At 33.3% G+C, this 24,093-nt stretch overlaps 1 protein-coding gene across 1 annotated transcript in view; it reads left to right on the top strand.

Moving 5' to 3' along the window:
- LOC118201720 (ribosomal protein S6 kinase 2 alpha-like) overlaps window positions 1-24,093 on the top strand; it is a 151,731-nt gene that overhangs the window by 65,260 nt on the left and 62,378 nt on the right. The window contains exons 15-16 of the mRNA XM_085820615.1: window positions 6,403-6,561; window positions 17,833-18,071. Coding sequence (XP_085676741.1) covers window positions 6,403-6,561; window positions 17,833-18,071 — 398 coding nt within the window. The remainder of the gene's footprint in view (window positions 1-6,402; window positions 6,562-17,832; window positions 18,072-24,093) is intronic.

Below are 24,093 nucleotides of genomic sequence, written 5' to 3'. Positions count from 1 at the left end.
GGGGGTAGAGTATGTTGGAACCACTTTTTTTTTTTTTTTTTTCATTTTCTTTCAATAATTTATTTTCTACCGGAAAATGGAGCATCGAGCATCACGTGATGTCTTTTCTCACATACAGAACACGAAATTTTTGATTTGCTATTTTAACAGAATGATTTAATGTTAAGCAGTTGAAACACAAATTATGTTTCTTAACTATTTAATCTCTATTATTTACAGATAACTTCCTGTAATTAGAGAACTGATATAAAGCATGATTTTGATTGCAAATAACAGATTTTGAACTTTTAACATCTGTTAAAAATACTTTTGGTACTGTTTTCTTGTGATAGCCTTTACGATGTGGACTGGAACTGTTTTTAAGAACTTTTCCACACGAAGTATAATAAATAGCTATTTCTTTTGCTAACTCGGATGGACAAAACATTTCTCTGGTTGTCTAATACTAATGTGCGATGCTACTTCTTTCTCAAGAGTAGAAAATATTTTATCTGATATTATAAAATCATTTAATGTTTCAAAATCCAACACTTTTCTTAGATTTAAATAATAATTCCAACTAGTGATTAAACATAAACAAATTGTGTTCAAGTTTCATTTTGCCAATGTTGTTAGCTCACTCATGCACAGGAGAAAAGTTAACTAATTTCCGATCAATGGCAATGATTACTTGCTTTTAATTTAATTACTTGCTTTTAATTTAATTAATTTTACAATTGAAATTTTGTTATTCATGATTTAATTCAAGTCCCCGTTAAACATTTTTAACAATTTAAGTTCAAGTTACTTTAAAACAATTTTCGGAATTGAACTTACTATCTATGGATTCACTCTTTTAAGCTAATTCTACTAAAATTAATCTTAGGAGATAATATAATCAATATTTTAGTAAATAAATTATTATTAACTTACTTTGCAGCAATTGCGCAAGTAGTAGAATAACTCGATTTCGCGCTAAATGAATTTAACAACATTGTTCTAATATAGGTATTTTGACACAAAATTGGACTTTTTCTGAAATAACATACCAATTCTTTTACATATTTCGATTCTACGACTCAAATTAATTGGGTTATGCGAAAGCTCTCAACAACACTCAGTACCCTATCCACACGATATAATCGAGGGATGAGTTAGATGCATTCACTGAAGAACTCATGGATGAACTTCACGATGCTCTCCTGAAAATCATCAAAACAATGCAAGCAGATAAACGCTACAAGAACAAGATCATCAGAGAACTCATCAGATGCAGAAATCACACTCGTAAGCAGTGGCAGAGATTCAGATGTCCTACGGACAAAGCACTGTTAAATCAACTCAACCAGCAAGTCAGGACTCTATTAAAAAAACATGCACAACTTGACTGGGCCAGACATTTAGAATCACTTTCCACGGACGATAATTCTCTGTGGAATGCAGTTTCTAAATTTAAAAGACGCAACACTAATATTCCGCCCATTAATGACCCCAACGGGATTGCATACACCGATTTTGAGAAAGCTGAGTCTATTGCAGATCACTATGCCTCTCAATTTCGCACTCACAGTATTTCTAACCCCCAAACAGAACTCACAGTCGCATCACTCATTACACAATTTCAAACAAAAACACACACAAACAACACACCCTTAATTATGCCATCAGAGGTTATTAGTTATATTGAAAAGAGTAAAAAACCAAAAAAGCCCCGGACTGGATAAAATCAGCAATAAAATGATTAAAGAGATGGGAGCAAAAATGATGTGCAAATTCACAAAACTTCTGAACGCTATGCTCCGCCTCCAGTACTTTCCGACCAATTGGAAAACAGCCATCATCGCTCCAATTCTAAAACCAGGAAAGGATCCCACCCTGGCTACTTCATACAGACCGATTAGCTTACTATCGACCCTAAGCAAAATTACAGAAGCAGTCATCTTGAAGAGAGTGCAAGACCTTCCTCACAGATAACAACGTCCCCATCCCAGAGCAATATGGGTTTAGAAGTAAACATTTAACTACGCACCAACTCTGCCGAGTTACCGAGATGATTGCAGATGGCTTCCAGAGAAGACTAATCACAGGAGCTCTCTTCCTCGATATTTCGAAAGCCTTTGACTGTGTATGGTTACAGGGCCTCACATACAAATTAATCACTCTGGGTTTCCCAGATTACATCATAAACATCATTAATTCTTATCTCTACGATAGACACTTTGTCGTTCGATATAACAATACTCACTCCACACGGAAAGTAACTTTTGCAGGTTTACCTAAAGGAAGTTTACTTTTGCCTACATTATTTTCAACTTATACGAACGACATCCCACACCACCCCCCGCACTACACTCGCACTTTATGCAGACAATACTGCGATCCTATACCAAGATGCGTCCATGGCCGCAGTCGTACAAGCATTACAAGAACACATCCATGCATTAGAGTCTTGGATGCTCAAATGGAAGATTAAAACGAACGTCGAAAAATCCGAAGCTGTATACTTCACAAAAAAAAGAATCGTCGATCTGAGTATCACCCTCCAGATGTATGAAGTCAACATTCCCTGGGCCAAGCAAGTCAAATACCTCGGTGTCATTTTAGACCAAAAACTCACATGGGCCCCACACATTACACATATCCTGAATAAGTTTTGGGGAACTAAAGCATTACTCAACCCCCTAATTGCCCGAAACTCGGTTTTATCTATCCATAACAAACTTCATGTATTCAGATCCATGCTGCGACCAATTGTTACTTATGCCTGTCTCGTCTGGGAGTATGTTTGTAAAACGTACATGCAAAAAAAATCCAGCAATGCCAGAATATTACACTGAGAAGAATCTCTAATAGTCACTGGTACTTCAGAAACGAAGCCATTCATAATGAACTAAATATTGACAGCATCAGTATTTGTATTGCAAAAATTTTTTTTAACAATATTGAAAAAGTCAACAATAGTTCTATTCCCAGGTTGACTTATGACTACACGGATGAAGAAAACAAAAAGAGACCAGGAGCTGTACTCCGGCATTTAATGTAGCTGTACCCAAATTATAGGTTAATTTCTCATACCAAAATTCGTAAAATTCAATTGCATTAGCAATATTATTTCTATGGTATCCTAAGACACGCATAAATGTCGCCATCTACATTCAATCCCACGCACTTCCAATTATATTCTTATTACTCTATCTTCCAAAACTCTGTTACTGCCACACATAATAGTTATTTAGGCCACTTATTATTTTAGCTTATGATCCTTTCACTCTCATACGTTTTCCTTTTTAGTTATTATGCGAACTTTTGCATATATTTCCCAGTTTTCTTTTAATTCGAATCCTCAATAAGAAAAAACTTTTAGCTAAGCCCCTCCCCCCATCCAATGCCTGACAAGCAAGACTGTGTACTTTCTTTTCATATCGACCATTGGCACACGTGACCAGTAGCTCCTCCCTGCACCTCTTCGACCATCTCTGCCTGCCTTTCCATCTTCATTAGAGTGCCGGACAACGTAGCAGTAGCGTATGTTACTCACACTTAGGTTTTTTTCGCAGCTCCAGCCATGAATACGACTAACTCTCCGTGCTGTTTATGCGAAAGGCTCATCTATTGCTTATCACGTTCACTGCTTATCACGAGGAATCTTCCTCTCTTAAGTAATATGCCAGGATAAAGATATGCCACTTCACACGTGCTAGATACAGGATGCGGCTTTCCCAGCCGAGGCGCCTGAAGAAGTGCCCAGCACCTGAGCCTTCTATTCAAATTATGCCTAGATATTAAATTTTGTAAAATTTGGTGTAAAATTTACGAAGAAATTCAAAATTTTATTTGGCAGATTTTTTTTCAATTTGCGCCAAGAATAATTCACTTGGCGCACTTCTTAATATGTGGCAACCAATTTTCCTTTCCCTTCCATTATGCTGAAGCGGAAAAAAAGGCACCTCATTGCTACCTTTTTACATTGTGCATGAGCAGAAGAAAAGTCCCATCTTTCTTACTTTCAAATAATTTTAGCAAAGTGTCTAAAATACATTTGATGTTTTATCGCTTTCAACAAATATGCCAAATTTCAAAATGAGCCAATATAAATTCACGTATATCTTTCGAAATTTTGAATAAAAAAACTAATTTTTTGTAGGTATGCTTAGAAATAAGTCTACTTTAAGATGGTAAAAATTTTATAGATTATAATTCAAAATTTTCTTTGAAAAATTTAAAAAAATTATTTAAAAATACAAATTTTAAAAATAAGTCATAAAAATGGACGAATTTTGTTTGGAATGAACCTGAATTTTGAAATGTGAAAGGTAGAATCAAATAAGTGTAATAAAAAGAGATTAATAAATATGTATGAAACTCAATTAACATTGAGGAGCTAAAATTTTGAGAGCTAATTTGTTAAAAACTACTCATGCGATTTTTACAAAACTTTGAAGTTTGGCGTAATTTGAATCGTAGAATTGAAATATGAAAAAAAAATTGGTGTGTTATTTCAGAAAAAGTCGGATTTTTTGTCAAAATACCTATATTAGAACAATGCTATATATAAATGTAATACATATCCTAAGTCATGCTTTCGAGACATGAAAAACACAAATTGAATTTCGTCAATCGGCTCAGTAGAATGGGAGATATAGAACTGTCCCCCCCCTTTTTTTTTGCGCAGTGTACATTTCATCTCGTATTTAATTGAACCCATTTTATTTTGAGGTTGTAGTATTTTAAAGGGAAACTATGCATTGCTATTATGTGATTAAATTCTAATTCAAAGTTTATCAGAAGATGCTGAGACATTTTTAATTGTAAAATTTTTTATTCATACATCATTTAAACATTCATACTTATTTATGAATTTAAAATATGATAGTTTAAGCAAAAATTATTTTGATAATACTTCATAAATCTAATAACTTCTAACTGCTAAATACTGAGACAATATTTAAATTTAAATATAAAAACATTAAATATTTTTATAGAAAGGGATTTCATATTTTTCACTTCTTAAATATATAGAAGATGTATTGTCTAAATGAACGTTCATCTAATATCCTATAAAATGCTTTGGTATTCCACCCTGATCATATCTATCAATAGTACCTACTGTTAAACCATATTAAACTTTAAAAGAAGCCTTTCAGGCAATTGTTAAAATCTGAACCCTTTCAGATTTTTTGTTGCATTTATTTTAGTTTCATCTTGCTCTTTACAATCTTTTTTATAATTATCATTTTAGACATAAATTTAATTGGACCTGCACTAGCTATTATAAACAAAAATACATGAGTTTGTGATTTGTTGAAAAATGCTATCCATGTAGAAGGTAATTTTTTTATTACAAAAATAATATCTTTAGTAGCTAGCTTCTTTAGCATTTCTGTTATAAAAAGTGTTTATTAGAATTCATAAAATTAAGAAACTTTTAGATGAATTTGTTGAGGATAATGATTGTGAAATCCAGGAAGCCATTTAAAAATATGTATTCAAGTAGTAATTCAGCTTTAACCTGAAGAAAATGCTCTTGAAAAAGTTGAATTGTTTTTCACAGTGAATTTCAGTAATAATAATAAAAAAGTTTAATGTATGTAAATGAAAGTATATCACAAATATGAGTGTTATGTGGTTACCAGATCAGTCTTGGAAAGTTTTTAATCATCAGATCATAATTGAAAACCGAACCCATTTTATTTTGAGGTTGTAGTATTTTAAAGGGAAACTATGCATTGCTATTATGTGATTAAATTCTAATTCAAAGTTTATCAGAAGATGCTGAGACATTAGAAGTTTTTAATTGTAAAATTTTTTATTCATACATCATTTAAACATTCATACTTATTTATGAATTTAAAATATGATAGTTTAAGCAAAAATTATTTTGATAATACTTCATAAATCTAATAACTTCTAACTGCTAAATACTGAGACAATATTTCAATGATAAATTTATTATAAACCATGTTGTTGCAAATATTAAAATATTAACATTTAGTCATCCTTCTCTCTTTTGAATTGCTGTAACATTTGCCGTTTCCTGAAGTATGAACAATATTTATTTCATTTTGAAGAAACTGAATGATTTTATTTTTGAATGGGACTGGAATGTCTTTCTCTTTCTAAACATGCATAATTTTGAATTTTGTAGGTGCTTAATTGTATTAAAATTATTTAAAAACATATCATTGAATTTATGATGCATTAAAATATCTGCAAGTCTGATTTAAGTGATTTCAATGTAAAAAACTGAATATTGGAAATTCTGAATGAAAATTTATCTTCTGTTTTGTTAAATCTCCTGTAAATTTTAACATTTTGATCTGACATATGTAGAGTCTCTCATTACATGAAAAATACCTGTCATCTTAGAAAAGGCTGAGTCAAATGCAACTTTTAAAGTTTATATGAATTTATTTCTCATTTTAGGTATTTGAGGATGCAGAATATGTTTATTTGGTCATGGAATTGCTTGCAGGTGGAGAATTAATAGATAGGATTCTGAAACAACAATCATTTTGTGAGAGAGATGCTAGTGCCATATTAGAAGTTTTGATTAGTACTGTAAATTATTTACATGAAAATGGGGTGAGTTTTTATTGAAATTGAAATCAATAATTGTATATTGTTACTGCTATACAATATCTTTATTGTGTAATATTTTAAATTTGTTTATTGTACCATGATGTTACTCATTTAAATAATACTTATGTGGCTTTAAGATTTTTGGGTACTAAAATTTGTATAATTATGTATGTTTTAGAGCAGGGCTTCTTAAACTTTTTTCAGTCATGACCCCTTTTTATCACTGAGATTTTTTTTTTTTTTTTTTTTTTTTTTTTTTTTTTTTTTGTGGCCTCAGGACCCCATAATATTTACAAAAATTTTGTGGGACCCCATAAGCATTGTGCAAATCCGACACACGCTTGTGTGAAACTGTCAAATTTTTCACTTGTACTGTAATATACTATTGAAGTTTTAGTTCATTAACTTTAATTTCTAATTTTAAGACATAGAATAGTGTGAAAGTTTTAAATAATTAACAGACAAAATGACAGCGTCGCATGCAAAGCGAGTAAAATGAACGTTTATATTATAAAAAGAATGCGTCAAAACGTTTTTGTCTTTATCTTTGTCTGTACTATCTTATCTTTATCTATTTTCAGATACATTGTGTAAAAATATTTGGTGATTGTGAGATTATTACAATATAATAAGTCAAAGAAAAATCAAAACTGCTAAAATTTTTGGCGACCCTGTGCTGCAGGTCCTGTAACCCCATGTGGATCGCAACCCCATAGTTTAAGAAACTCTGTTTTAGAGCATTCATTTTTAAAAAATTTTAATTCTATGTAACCGATTGATGTTAATTTTAAAATGCATTCTGAAAAAGTATCACTGAGGGAAATAACTGTAACAACCTAAATGTCATGTAAATTTTCCTCTTTTCCTTTTCTTTATTAAAATTAGAAAGGGCAATTATATATAATATTTCTACTAAGAAATTCATAAATATATAATATCATATGTATATAATTCAACAAGTTGTATAACATAAAGACATATACCGTAATTTCTGGAAGAAATTCCGCAGCATTTACGGGTTTAAAACTTAAATTTTCAGCGGGCGCGGCGTTTCTACCCATGTGACGTTCCCACAAAAAAGACCACTCAGTTGCTTTTAGCAAACGTTATTTTGTTTACATTCTTTCCCTTGAATGGACCTACATCCTAGTCACCCTAAACGGCATCTCAGAACAATAACATTCTTCCCCCTTTCAAATCAGCATTCTCATCATTTTGAATAGTCTCTCTCCTCTACCATTCCATGAATCTTCCAGGACCCATCCTCTCCCCATCCCTGCCTTTTCTGCAATTTTTTTCAAAGGCGGACACGGCTTCACCTGCCTCGCAATAACGAACTCTGACGTATTTCCTCTTCAGCATGAATCGATTTTTCTTGGCATTCTGCCAGATACAGATCCCATCAGTTTGGGTACAAGTACTTGGTGGATAGTTTTTAAGTAAGAAGGGAGTGGAAAATTTTTGAAAATGGCACCTAAACAGCACAGAAGCTCTACTGCTGGTTTTAGGCTTATTGTAATTTCACATGCTGAACAAATTGGAAATAGAGCAGCAGCTTGAGAGTTTGAAGTGGACGAGAGATGTATTCGACGTTGGAGAACTGAAAAAGAAGAACTTAAAAATATGACACAACAGAAATGAGCCAAAAGAAGTGGTATTGTAAGGTGGCTGAATCTAGAGGATGACCTTGCAAACTGGATAAAGGAGCAACGAGGAAAGGGAAAGGCAACTTCGACTGTAAAAATTCGCTTACAAGCAAAATTTATAGCAAAACAAATGAACATAAATGATTTCAAAGGAGGGCCTTGCTTGTGTAGCAGATTTATGAAAAGAAAAAATCAACAGTCGGGCAACAATTACCAATGGACTGGCAGGATAAAAAGGCATCTTTTCTAAAATATGTGACAGATATTATTGACCAAAAAAAAAAAAAAAATTCTTCTGTCGTGGATAATAAATCTGAATGAAATGCTGTTAGCTTTCAACTCGCCTGCAAACAGAACTGTTGATGAAACTGGTGCAAAAACTGTATGTATGCTTACGATGGGGCATGAAAGAATGTCATTTACATGTGTGTTAGCATGTGCCGCAAGCGGTGACAAGTTAAAGCCAATGATCATTTTTAAACAAAAAACTATTCCGAAGGGAGATTTTCCTAATGACGTAATTATATTTGTGCAAATGAGAACGGCTGGATATGTGAAACAATCATGCATGAGTGGCTATAAGAAGTTTGGCAGTCTCATAAGGGATCTTTTTTCCAACCAAAAGGGTTATTGATAATGGATTCCATCCACGCTAGCAATAATTAATGGTGGTTTGACAAAAATCTTACAACCATTAGATTTGTCATGTAATAAATCCTTCAAAGCTGAAGTCTGAAAGCGGTGGGAGTGTTGGATGAGTGAAGGATTGCGTACGTACCAAAGCAATACAATGCATAGAGCATCTTATGAAGAAGTTGCAAAGTAGGTAGGAAGTGCTTGGAAATCAGTAAAAACATCGTCAATATTAGCAGGGTTCAAAGAAGCTGAAATTACAATATATCCTTAGATAAAGAGACTGTAAACCAAGAGGATGAATGTGACGATCTGGAAGACTTAGATCAGGATTTGCTAAATCTTTTTAATTCAGATATTGAAGAATCAGATTTTGATGGCTTCATAGGATGTATAGTTTACTGTAATTCCTTTTGTAAGTAAAATTTAAAATTTCCTTTTGTCATCCAAATTAAATATTTCGTTAATGATACATTTTTTATAATATAGTCTGAGTATTGCGAATATGGACTTCTTTAGTGGGTAAATATAAGTATATTCGTGAATGTAAATATATTTTCAACATTTCTTACCTTTAATTTATTTTTGAATTATGGTTTCATTTCATGCGTTTTTCTTAAGTGATATGTCATATATCAGGACATAGGTTGAGATTTTGCATCTATACGGGCCACGATGATGTCACATGCAATTTAATCTATTGTGGCGTTTCTGTGTAATTAAAATTTTTTTCCCGCCATTTTTCTCGAGTGCTTCGTTTACGCTGATGCGGCCTTTCTTCCGGAAATTACGGTATATAATTCACACACACACACATAAGGGTCGTTCAAATGAAAGTAACACTGCAGATGGTTTGCAAAAAGATTCAATGATATTAATATAAATTAGTATACAAAAGAAAGAAGTAATGCAGATGTAACAGATAGGCTAGACAAAGTCACCTTGTAGGTTGAAACAAGTATCCAGTGGTCAACGAGATGATGGTAGCCCTGAGTGAAGAAGTTCCAGGGTTGGTTGTGGAACCAATTTTCAACAGCAGCTTGGAGCTCTTTATCGTCAGTCAATTGCCGTTCCTTCAGAGATTTGAATGGACCGAAAATGTGGTAGTCACACAGCGAGAGGTCCGGTCTCTAAGGGGGACATTCGAGAACTTTCCAGAGGAATTGCCTTAACAGTGTTTGGCACGCATCAGCCACATGAGAGCATTATCATGCAAGAGGATAACCCCACGTGACAGCATGCAACGTCGGCGGTTCTTGATATTTTGTCTCAGTGTCTGTAATGTGGAATAGTATGTGGCAGTGGTGCCCATAGGTAGCCATTCCAACAGTAGTGAGCCATGGACGTTAAAGAAGCATATTAACATGACTTTACTAGCAGATGTGTGAGCCTTCTTTGGGAGTGGGGATAAAGAGTGTCATCATTCCATGCTCATGTTTTTGGTGGCTGGCTCAGAGTAATGGCACCATGTTTCATTATCAGAGTGATCCTTGAAAGGAATCGATTCCCCATTTCGTGGTACCTCATAAGGTGTTACATGGAAACAGACATGTGATGAAAATCTTCTCCTCTGTCAAATGTTTTGGCACCCATTGCATACAAACCTTGTGGTATTGCAACCTTTCACGTATTATTGTGCACACTTTCTATGCTCGTAGACATTTCCTCCGTTATTTCTCGAGTGATGATTTGCCGATTCATTTTCACGAGACGGTTCACATTCGCAACTGCTTCCTGGGTGATCACCACATGCGCTTAACCAGGTCATGGCCTGTGATCAATACTTTTTCTTCCACTACAAAAATCCCTACATCATCGGAATAGTGATCTGTGTTTCGTACACTTCAGGCCATACACATTTTGCATTTGACAATAGATTTCAGAAACTTATTTTTCGCTGTTAAAAATTGCACGTTCACGTGTAGACACCATTTGAAGGCATCCGTGATGCAAACAATGCCTTTTAATGTGTTCCGATGCTATCAGATACGCACCTGGCAGAATCTGAGGATATCGCATGCACTCCCAGCACCCTGCACCCTCTATAGGGGCATGTGCAGCCATATTTCTCTTCAAATGGTGGAGTTATTAAAGCAATGCCACTTTCATTTGAATGACCCTTAATATATATACATAATATTATATATAATGGACTCAAAGAGCAATCGTATATAATGTTATGTATGTGAATTGTACTTAAAATGCACTCTAAGAATATTAATGCTACTGAGTATTCAATTTAAGCATTTATTTTTGTGTACCTCCTAAGAAATTAAGTTTTTGTTATATTTTGTCAAATGAATTCATAAGCATTCTGGAATGTATTTTTTTAACCATCATGTTTTGATAAAAATTATGCCTGCTGAATTCCAGCACAGATATAAAATTTTTGCAGTTGTTCAAACAGAAGAAAAGAGTACCGTAATTTCCGGAAGAAAGGCCGCATCTGTGTAAACGCCGCACTCGGGAAAAATGGCTGGAAAAAAAATTTAAATTACACAGAAACGCCGCAGTAGATTAATTTGCATGTGACATCATCGTGGCCCGTATAGATGCAAAATCTCAACCTATGTCCTGATATATGACATATCAGTTAAGAAAAATGCATGAAATGAAACCATAACTCAAAAATAAATTAAAGGTAAGAAATGTTGAAAATATATTTACGTTCACGAATATACTTATATTTACCCACTAAAGAAGTCCATATTCATAATACTCAGATTATATTATAAAAAAAGTTGCAACAACGAAATGTTAAATTTGGATGACAAAAGGAAATTTTAAATTTTACTTACAAAAGGAATTACAGCAAACTATACATCATATGAAGCCATCAAAATCTGATTCTTCAATATCTGAATTAAAAAGATTTTGCAAATCCTGATCTAAGTCCGAGTCTTCCAGATTGTCACATTCATCCTCTTACAGTCTCTTTATCTAAGGATATAATTTCAGCTTCTTTGAACCCTGCTATTATTGACGATGTTTTTACCAATTTCCACGCACTTCCTACCCACTTTTCTTTCAGCCATGGCATTCTTTCATGGCTCATCGTAAGTACAGATAGAGTTTTTTGCACCAGTTTCATGAATAGTTCTGTTTGCAGGAGAGTCGAAAGCTAACGGCGTTTCATCCATATTTATTATCTGTGACCGAAGAAATTTTTTTTGTCAGTAATATCTGTTACATATTTTAGAAAAGATGCCTTTTTATCCAGCCAGTCCATTGGTAATTATTGTCCGACTATTGTTCTATTACGCACAGAAATATTTTTTCTTTTCACAAATCTGCTGCACCAGCAAGGCCCTACTTTGAAATCATTTATGTTCATTTGTTTTGCTATAAATTTTGCTTGTAAGCTAATTTTTACAGTTGAAATTGCCATTCCCTTTCCTCGTTGCTCCTTTATCCAGTTTGCAAGGTCGTCCTCTAGATTCGGCCACCTTACAATACCACTTCTTTTGGCTCGTTTCTGTCATGGCATATTTTTAAGTTCGACTTTTTCAGTTCTCCAATGTGGAATACATTTCTCGTCCACTTCAAACTCTTGGGCTGCTGCTCTATTTCCAATTTGTTCAGCATGTGAAATTACATTAAGCTTAAAACCAGCAGTATAGCTTCTGTGCCATTTAGGTGCCATTTTCAAAAATTTTCCACTCCCTTCTTACTTAAAAACTATCCACCAAGTACTTGTACCCAAACTGATGGGATCTGTATCTGGCAGAATGCCAAGAAAAATCGATTCATGCTGAAGAGGAAATACGTCAGAGTTCGTTATTGCGAGGCAGGTGAAGCCGTGTCCGCCTTTGAAAAAAATTGCAGAAAAGGCAGGGATGGGGAGAGGATGGGTCCTGGAAGATTCATGGAATGGTAGAGGAGAGAGACTATTCAAAATGATGAGAATGCTGATTTGAAAGGGGGAAGAATATTATTGTTCTGAGATCCCGTTTAGGGTGACTAGGATGTAGGTCTGTTTAAGGGAAAGAATGTAAACAAAATAAAGTTTGCTAAAAGCAACTGAGTGGTCGTTTGTGTGGGAACAGCACCATTCTATGTACAATGAGAAGGCCATCCAAACTATGTACAATGACCATTACAGGAAATATTTTATTTTTAGTGCACCTAAACACTGCATGGGTAGAAACGCCCCACCCGCAGAAAATTTGAGCTTTAAACACGTAAATGCTGCGGCGTTTCTTTCGGAAATTACGGTAATATAATTAGTTTTTCATAAATTTAACATTGCATTAAACATAGTATGCATTTTGCTTCTTGAAGAGATTGATTTAAAGCCTTCAAATGATTTCTTTTTAAATAAATACTCCTCCCATAAGAAAAATGTTTAACTGAAATTCTAAATACTACAATTAATAGCTGGTTGGTGGAATTATTGAAAATCTCAGTAATTGTGTTGTGTATGTGACTTTTTTTCATCCTATTAGCTGTTTCAACCGTTTTTAATGTAGCTATATATCAGTACGTAATTCTATACCTAACTGAAAGAAGAATAGGGTATTCCATCTTTTAGATATTTGAGACCACAGTCCCATCATGATTCCTTGGGGAGGAATAAAGGTCTTCAATACAAAAACGAACACTAATCAGAAAAATGATCTTCAAATTTCATTAAGTTATATAATTTGGAGTATAGAATTCATTTTGTACAGTAAATTTGCGTATATTTCATTCCAGCATCATATTTTTTTGTTTTAAAATTGTGCTGTTGGTTTCAATGAATTAATAATGGCAAGTTAATTTTCAGCATAAACATATTTTTATGTACATTTTATTTATAGAAAATTTCTTCCATTTGATTTAATATGAAAAAGAAATTGGGTGAACTGACCTAATCCTGCAATTCATAAGCTAATTTTATCATTTTCTAGTGAATGCCAATTTATTTAGACTTTTTGCCCAAACAGATCATTAGTAACTGGTAGTTCAACCTTGGTTCAAATCCTGCCAATTTGCACTAGCTGTATGAATGTTTTTGTGGTTTTTATGATGTGTAATTTGAATATGAGCCATTTTCCCTTAAGAAGTTCTCTGTAGATTCCAAAGCTCTTCATCTCTTGTGTAGATTGCTATTGTGTGGTTTGCCAAAATCAAATAATCCAATTATTTAATTTATTAAAATTAAAAAGTACTGATGAAATCTATTGAGGAAAATCGCAATAATTTTTCTATGTCATGTTTTTGAGAGATGAAGTTAAAATTAAAATGAGAAAACCATTTTCAGGGCTGATTGTGGTCAGTATATAGCTGGAATTTTGGGGTTTTACTTCTCAGATCCAGAAACACTAAATTTGAAAAACTGCATGTAGACATGGAAGTCATCATGTGTGAAATTGTACCACATGATCACTTGGACAAGTAATCTTCACGGACAATAATCTTGAAGATAGATGTCTGAGATTAATATTTATTGGTGCAGAAAGTTGTTAGGAATTCTGGAAAAGTTAATGCATTAACCACTTGCGCTAAAAAGATGTGCCACGCACGTCAAGATGCTTTTGTCTCAAACCGCGTGCAAAAATGAAAATAACATGGTGCACACGTCACCTAACAATGAGATTGTTTATTTCTCGAGTTACAGCTCTGAATTGCACTCGCAGACGTGGAGCGGCGTAAATGAGACACTTTACCGCTTGTTATATTGTAGCGCACAGCACCGCAACAGTGAAGTTTAGTCGTCACAAAAGTGGTTAAAAAAGCAGTTTAGGTGTATTTTTAAAGAGGCACATAGAGAATGGGCAGGTTATAAGAAAAAAAGTTATCTTTAACCTCCTGAGTGGCATGACAGTCTTTATCCAATCATGAGATTTTTTTAGATTTGTATATTTGCATTGCATTTTAAAATATTTTTCTTTCATACTCTCTTTAATAATGTAAATATCATTTAAATGTGGGTTTATAAAATAGACTTCTTAACACATGTGAGTGCACATCGGCCAATTGGACTGGTAAAGATTTTTATGTTCTCATATTGACAACTGTCAGTATAATATGTCAGTTTTTGGTAACAACAAGTTTTCTGCTTTTCTAAAAGTTTGAAAATTGTAATATATTTATTGTCAGTCATATTTAATAATGTTTATTTATTAATTTAAATGTTGTTTAGTTTACCTTGTGATATTTAAAATAGGTAAAAAAGATTAAAAATGCATACACCATCAAAATGGCTGTATGTGTACTTTTGTATTGTAATGAACATATGTTCTTATAGGTAGGTGTTAATGGACAATATCCATCTTAATGAAAGTATATGAAAAGAGGCTAAAATAAGTACTGTAGTTTCAGGTAGATAAGCTTCAGCTTATATGTGTTTAAATGTTGAAAATTTAGATTTGGGGCTTATCCGAAGGGAATTTTATATTCCCTTTGTCTTTAGAACTTTTCTAATTTAGACTATAAGTTATGTACAAGTGAACTGGTTAATGTAGAATTCATTGTGACATTTTAGCCTGATAGGGTAGGGTGCACTTGGTGTAAAGACAGCGCATTGCTTATATTTTCTACTGAACTCCGTGGTTTTGTCTGTTTTCCAATGGCCATCTTCTCAATGGATACAGGAACTTTTATTTACTCAGTTCTGTGTTTATTCTTACATGTGCCTCGCTGTTTGTGGCTTGCTTATTGCTTACTTGTTGCATTGCTTACTTTGTCATTCATGCTTGTTGAATGTTTCAAATTATTATTATTTATGATTCATACTTGAAGAAAATGTTAGACAGCTGCTTTTAAGATTTTGTTGTAAAGCAAAGAGAAAAGGGACTGTCTGTGTCAATAGTTAGAAAGTTGTCTTCAAGAAAAAATAATTTGCTTAACAAATGAGCGTTAAAAACTTTGTTGGCCTAATTGTTATTTCAGGTTCATGAAATGAAAGAAATTATCCATCAAGACCAAAACAACAGTTAGACATAAGCTTCCCATGGACTGGTTAAAAAAAAAAGAATTTTTTTTGCAGTACACATCTAAGAAAATTTCAACAAAATTTGAATAGAGGGCAAATAATTAATACAGATAAAGTGCCCAGTACTTTTGACTTCTAAGTTTGACTAACTCTTCATTCTGTTCATTCAACAGATGAAAAAACTTATTTCTCTGTTAACAACTGGGAATGAAAAGACTCCTTCTTTAACTTATGTTTTGGTCACCAATGGAGACAGTTGTGACACCAATGGAGAGACATTAACCCCTTTGATAATTTTCAAAAGAAAAGCAGTACTGAAAGGAAACTTCTCTAAAGGCATTATTTGCACTAACAAAAAGGGATGGATGTGTGAAGAAAATATTGTTTTGACTGAGAGAAACTTACCAAAAAAAACGAAAGGTGCTTTTATCCAATCTCGGGGACTCATTTTTCTGGATTTTTCCATTTTAGTGAATATGGTGAAATCCTAAGCAAAAAAAAAAAAAAAGTGTACATTGATAGCAGGTGAGCATACAAAAATTTTAAGCCTCTGGAGTTCACTATCAATAGAATTTTTAAGCAGCAACTTTGAAAGCAGTAGGAGAAATGCGTGCAAAGCGGACTCCTTTCCGTCACAAATTGCAGAAGAGATGAAAATAGCTTCATATGAGCTGGTTGCCTTGTAGCTCGATAAAGCATGGCAATCAGTCCGAGCTGCTGCAATTATATCAGCTTTCATTCAACCTGAAATCATCGAAAAAAGAGCATGAAAGTGAATATAGCTACACTGGAAGAAGTGATTTAGAACAAGGGGATGAAAGTCATCTTGATGGTCATTTAAGTTCCTTATAATTATAAAATTCTATTTAATTATCTAATTTATCTATTTTTTTCATAATATGATAATTTATGATGATAAACAGTTTACCAAACCTCTAAAAATAATATCTATTAGAAATCGCCAGAGTTCGTTTTTGTTAAGTTCAAGATAAGATGTTTATTTTTATTTATGTATGTAGTACTGTTATATTGTATTGTAGATGTTATAAAATATTATCCATGATGATTACATCAATATGGAAGGGAATTATTGAATAAAAAATATTAAGTTCCATCTTTCAGATTACTTTGCTGTAGCATATACAGTGGTATGGCTTATTCAATGAACTTTAAATTTTTTTTAGTTAATTTTGTGTGAAGCATATACACTACAGTGGATTATCTATTTGAAATTATGGTAATAATAAAAACATAGCTAAGTAGAAGTTGTTTAAATAAGAATCTTCATCAGCAGATCCAAAAAATTGTGCCACTTAGGATTAAAGAATTGTCTTCGTAAAATTCGATGGTATGAACGACTATTTTCATTACTTTGATTACATTAACAGGCATTTAAAACAACATCCTTGAATGTTGACAGGATAGCTGTTAAGACTGAAATATTATTTTTACAAAACAAAAATACATGTGAAATTTTAGGATCATATAATCCTTGTCAGAGTCCTATTGGTCAAGAATATTGAGATAATTTACTGGATAGCTGAGCAACTTGCCTAAATTTTTTATATTGCATGAACCATTTTTTCATACTAGTAATTTTAATCTCCAGCCTTTGAAGGGTTAAATGAAAGTCATTATCTGTATAAAAATGACTTGCTGATCATAATGAACTTTCAATTGTTTACAAAGAAAATTATAAATGCAGCACTTTCTGGAACTTAACTTCATTCTCCAAAAAGCTAGCTAAATTTTTTAAGAAATGTTAAGAAATCCAGGAGGTAAGTAACTTTTGGAAGGATGTAATGAGTCTATTTAAAAAGCATAATACTATTTTCTTTACTAATGAAAATTGTCTGCAAATTTGGGTATGTATGTATAATATTGCTAGTCTTTATTATTTGAAATGATATCACATTTTTACTTCAAGGTAGTTTTCAGGATTTTTTAAATGGGGTCACAATCATCCCTGCATTTTCAGCTAAATCTTTCAGAGACTCAATGAATAGATATGAATTCATAGAATGTATCAAAAGTAAAAACTATCATATTTATTACCAGATTTGTTTATTTGTTTCCTAGGTTGTGCATCGTGATTTAAAACCATCAAACATAATGTATGCTGACACTTCTTGCAGCCCAGAATCATTACGCATCTGTGATTTCGGTTTTGCAAAACAAATGAAAGCTGAAAATGGTATGCTTATGACACCTTGTTACACTGCAAATTTTGCTGCTCCTGAAGTTTTAAAGAAGCAAGGATATGATGAAGCTTGTGATATATGGAGTTTAGGAATTTTGTTGTGCATAATGTTAACAGGGTAAGTAAAATTCTCAGTTGTTTGGAATGTTCAAATTTTTTATGTGCATTTTACATGTTCAAAAATTTTCATTTAGAAATAACATTAAATCTCTGTCAGCATCAAATTCATCTACCGAATGCAGTCATTTCTTACATATCCATTTTAAGAAAAATGTACGTTTCATGCATTTTAATTTTTCTTCCTAAGTTTGACTTTGTCTCTCATTATTATTTACTTTTAAGGTGGTAACAAAAGTATGAAAAATTTGTGTGTGTTTATAATTATATGGTTATCATTATGTGTACTGGACAGACTTCTGTATTATATCGTGGTTAAAAACCTCGTACTACATCTCCAATGCAGTATATGTCACCTGTTAAAAATGAAGAGATTGTATATTTAATACATTTCCATACAGTTAGAAGTTTTGTACATAGATAGATGATTTTGGTGAAATTATATGTGAGATTATATTTTTTTGCATAATGTAACATGAAAATCTTGAGAGACAGTGTTCTTCTAGAAAAATAGAAGACGGGCAAGTCTATTTAACGTTAATCTGCTCCCTATAAAATTGTAATAAAATAACTGTAATTGATGCTTTGTGCAACTGTAACCGTACCTGACCCTCTTATGCCTTTCAGTAATTTTGAGAAGTACTAAACATTTCTTGATAGCAAGGTGAAAACAATATAAGGTTGGAGAGAGCATCTGCTCTGGGCTGTTGCTGTGAGTTGTTAGTTCAGAGTACTGAGATATCTTTGGGTTAGGTTCGCTCTTTAGATATATTTTGCATTACTTGTGTTTAACATTCTTATTAATTTAAAGTGTATTTACTGATTGTAGTCTGTGATACTGTGAAGAGTTGTATAACTACTTTTGTGGAAAGTTCCAGAACTCTGAAGTGTTTCTTTCGATAACATAAATTTTATCAACCTATCATTGGATCTGCATGCATTCAATCTATTACAAACCCTTATGCATACAATAATGTATGAGGCATAATTAAAAATGGATATCAAAAATTATCCTATGAAATATTTTGCAATAAGTCTGCAAAACTAATTACACCTCTTTCTTTTACTAGAAGGGAAGAGGAGGTGACATTAAATGGAGTGCTAAAAGAAGTATTAAAAATTAACAACTCTGATACATTAGGTAGTTGAAAAAGAACAGTGCTATTAGAAAAGCTTATTCACATATGTTTACAGGAAATGAGTGCTTAGTATCATATACCAAATTTTAATGTTGTGCTAAACCATATGTAATTGTATGGAGGTTAAAGTAAATAAATTGCATTTTGTGAACTCTTTTCCAGAGTGCTTTAAAATAATTTGCTAAGAATTTATTAGCTTAAAAATGGATGTGTGTTATTTCAAAATATCTTAATTTGCATTAGATGTGCAATAATTATTCTGGTTACATGAAAATCTGCAAAATCTAGATTAATCTGAGTGTAAAGGGTGTAACAAAAATTCGAAATAATTTTCAAAATTAAGAACTTGTGAACTTGCAAAACTACAGTGTGAGGGTTCTTATGTTTTTGTTTAGTATGAGGTTGGATTCTTTACTTTTCTGTTTCAATCCCCTTCTTGTTTTCCTTCCTTTTTAAAGAATACAGTCAAAAGTCGTTAATTCGGACACCCATAATCCGAAATGATCTATAATCCGGACTTCAAAGCTAAAATCTTTCTGCGCATGCGCCGCATTGATGCATGCTCATAGGCGTTTTACACGTGCGCGCAAGACATTTATGACTGCGCATATGAGTTTCATCATTATCCCCATAGTAATATATGCTGGAGACAATTTAGTAGTTTTTTTGGGAAGATGGGGTAGTGCAAGACTTGGCAAGATTATTTTCTTCATTTCAGACAAACTGCTGTTAATTAAATTATATCGCAAAGCTATTGCACAATTTTGGAAAAAAAGGGATTCATTCCTTTTTGCAGAGACAGCATAATTGAATTGTAAAACTTGATAATAACCAGCTTAGTCTCCCAAGAAATCAAACTATGCCAGCAATGAATGTTGAAGTGCGACTTTTATTCAAGGTGGTGCGCTACTTTAAATTCAGATTTTCTTAGATTCCTGTTCGTGACCCTTTTTGAGGACTTGGTCCCTTTGACTTTCTGTATCTATTGGATATCTTGGTTTTGAGTGTATCTTAAAGCTACTGCCTACAATATGAATCTGTTTTCTTTCAGGACTCGATTTATGAATAAGCTACACAAGCTATAGTTTAGGGCCCCCACTTTCTAGGGGGCCCCAAAAATTAAAATATAGTATAAATAGTATTATATTATAACAGACTTATAAAGAGCCTCATATCTCAAATAGATTAGGGCCTTAGTAAGTCTAAATCTTGCTCTGGTTTCCTTTTCAAGAATTGGGGATTATTGTAAGAAGTAAATATCTACAGTTAATGGGTAAGTTATTATGGATATGGCAAAGCACTTGAGGGCTATCTGTTTAAAAATAAGGATGGCTTTGTGAAGGACTGTCTCATAATAATGTTACACATGAGGAAAACAACAGAGGTAAAAAAATAAACAGCTATGTAGCCAACCCATTCACCTAGATTCAAACCTAAGTTTAACTATTAGAGTCAGAGTCTACAGATTATGAAAATGTGCCACATGCAGCTGAAATATATATTATTTCTGTAGTCCTCTAATAGTAGAAATGCAGTATTGGATATATAATGTCATTTCTTGAATTTTTTTATAAGTTTCATTAAAATTCCATTTAATGTTAAAATTTAGAACTATTAATATACACTAGTGTGCAAAAATTAAGGACGAGACGGTTTTTTCAATATAACTTTGTACAAAAGCTTTCCAAATCAACACATTTAATACCGTAAGATCCCCAATACGTAAGGACATGAGTAATGTAAGCAACACTTACTAAAAGAGAAATCAGAGGGATAAAAAGAAGCTTTATTGAAAAAGTAGCATGGAGCGCAATGCGACTGAAGGCCGAAACATCCCTGTGATAGGTGTCCAGCAAGAAAAATCTGGTCTTTAAAAGGGGATATGGTCTCCCCTGACTGCTAGGCAGGTTTCACAGCGTCTGCCCATGCTGAGAATGAGGGTGTGAATGAGTTGTTGAGGCATTGCTGCCCATTCGTCTTGCAGCTCCAATCGAAGCTCTGGAATCGTTACTGGTGGTAAGGTACGAGCTGCCAAGCGTCTGCCTAGAAAATCCCATACATGCTCGATGGGATTGAGATCCGGAGATCGTGCCAGCCAATCCATACGTTCGGTATCCTCACTCTCTAAGAATTGTTTGGCAGCTACTGTGCAATGACATGGTGCATTGTCGTCCATGAAAAGGAACTGCGGACCCATAGCGCCTCTAAAAAGACGCGCATATGGAAGAAGAATCTCGTTACAATAACGGGTCCCGTTGACTGAACCTGCGTCGAAGATGTGAAGGTCTGTACAACTACCAAGCATGATGCCTTCCCAAACGAGAACACCGCCACCTCCATACCTGTCCCTTTCAATGATGTTCGAGGGATGATTGCGGCTTCCCCGCTCTCTCCAGATGAGTATGCGATGAGAATCGCTACTCAGACTGAATCTGCTCTCATCTGTAAAGAGTACTCGTCCCCATTCATTGTCTCTCCAATTCCGGTGTTCCCGGCACCACAGAGAACGCCTTCTCCGATGGGCAGGCGTTAGAGGTACACACCGTATAGGGCGTCGTGCAAACAGACCACCACCGTGCAGTCTTTTGGCCACGGTAAAACGCGATATCGGTTGTCCAGTCGCCTGTGTCGTGTGTCTAGCGATTTCTCCCGCTGTCTGCCGCCTGTTTCATCTGGCCTGTAAGGCCATATACCGGTCATCTGCGGGTGTGGTTCCTCGTGGACGACCACTACTAAACCCCCGGATATCTGTTCCTGTAGTTTGAAATTGTCTCCAAAGTCACGAAACGATGCTGTGAGCAATTCCGAACTCTGTAGCCACACTTGTCACACTGCGGCCTTCCTCCAACTTCCCAATGATTCAACCTCGGGTAAAAGCATCCAGATGTCATCTAACAGATTGATTATTCGCCATTTCTCGCTGAGGCAGCAACTCGGTGTGGTTTTAACTGCTATACGGCGTGCAATCTCTTTGCCAGAAATACTGATCTTACACCGACAACATGCTTTATACTACTCAGGCACTGGCCAATTATGTGTACCTGCATATCTGCGCATGTGCTACCGTACATCACCTTACTTAATCTCCTGATTGGTCTTTCTGTCCGCTCTGCCTCTTCGTTCAGCTGATATGCTAATTTTTCGACTTCATCTTTAATTTTTGCACACCAGTGTATTTTTAATATTCTGAAATGTCTAACTTTATAATAGTTACAGAGGTGAAAGCATCAGCTGTTAATGTTTAGTAATTTTTATGTTTTTAATTTGTTCTGAATGCTTGTTACACAGCATATGTTTTATATCTTACATAAACTGGAAGTTGGTTTCTCTATAAATTATTTTGGGATTTATTGATTAGCAATCTATACTTTCTGTTAAAAATCTGTAGAAAAAATTAAAACACATTTCATTTCTATTAATAAACTTGGGTATATAATGCATAATTGTTGTTTTAATATCTAATGTAGTAAGTATTGATGTAGTTATGTAATTAGTTGTATTTGTTATTGGCCAGTGTTGCAATGTATTACAATATTACAATTTATAATAGTATCTAAAAGTTTACAAAATGTATCAAACATGTATTCCTTTCGATTATAGGGCATTTTTTATTCTTAGTATAAATAGTTTCAAAAAGTTACATACTGGCATTTCAATTACACATATAGTTTTCTTGCGATTTGTACTTGCCATTTAACACTTCTTGTACATGGACACCCCTTTTTGAGGACATTTGAATGAAAAAAAAATGGTACCTTTTCCTAATGAATAACTAAAGTAAATAAAAAATTGAAAATTGTTTGCATTTTCTATGCAGTGCAATAGTTGAGAATTTGTACAGATATTAAAGACGATGATGACTGACTGCTATAGTTTATTTATTCCTGTGAAATTATATAAATACTTTCTTTAAATACTGTGCATAAAAATCTTATCCTGGTGGTTTCAAACTAGTGGCCTGCAGCCTGTGAAGCCATATCAATTATGTATTTGCAAATAGAGTGTTGATAGATATCAACATTTTAGTTATTTGAAGTCCGATTTTATATTGTTTTCATTTCCATTAAAAGTGAACATGAATAATGCACCAGAAAATCTATAAGTGGAGCTAATTTATTTACAATGTTATATAAATCTTATTAAGAGATCTGAAGATACAGATTTTATTAATGTTTATTTATATTTGCCAAAAAATAATCTTAATTGCAAATTTTTGTTTTTATATAGCAACAATAATCGCTATTAACAATAATTACTTTGCTTAAAAATACATATATATTTCAAAAGTTTTCTTCACCATTAGAAATTAATAAGAAAAGAATCCGACTGACTGATCATGTACAGTCTGTGACAAAGATAAATTCTAGTAATTTTTCAGCAAGGCTACAAACTTTACCAAAATCGAAACACCATCAAGTGTCGAGATATTGTAAGAAATAAAGTTTAATTATTTACATATAGACATGTATTTATTCATGCATTGAAGAATTATTTAATAAATAAGAGAATAAACTGTTATTATTTGTTCTCAAGTTTTATGCCACTTGGTAAATTTTCTCTGAAAACTTAGAAATTTTTTTATAATTAAAGTTATTTAATAATTAATTAAACATGCTAGAATTATTTGAGAGGAATATCAGTGTAAGATTCTAATATTTAGCTGTCTATGTATTTGAATTATAGTGTAATCATGAAAATTGTCTTAACAGACACCAAACTAGATTTCAGAAAGTAAATATAAATTTGAAATTTTTTCCTTTATTATTCTTATTTATGTACATTTTGATATATATTTAGGAAGCAGAATCTAAAATTTAATAAAAATATTAATTTTGATAATAATTTTTTTATTTTGTTGAAAAAATTCTGGCTTATGAGCTATTT

This window comes from Stegodyphus dumicola, chromosome 7 (genome assembly GCF_044657685.1).
Source record: "Stegodyphus dumicola isolate Sdum_Otavi_A_Nest chromosome 7, ASM4465768v1".
NCBI lineage: Eukaryota > Metazoa > Arthropoda > Arachnida > Araneae > Eresidae > Stegodyphus > Stegodyphus dumicola.
Note: the sequence above shows the minus strand (reverse complement) of the source record. Positions and strands in the feature narration are given on the sequence as shown.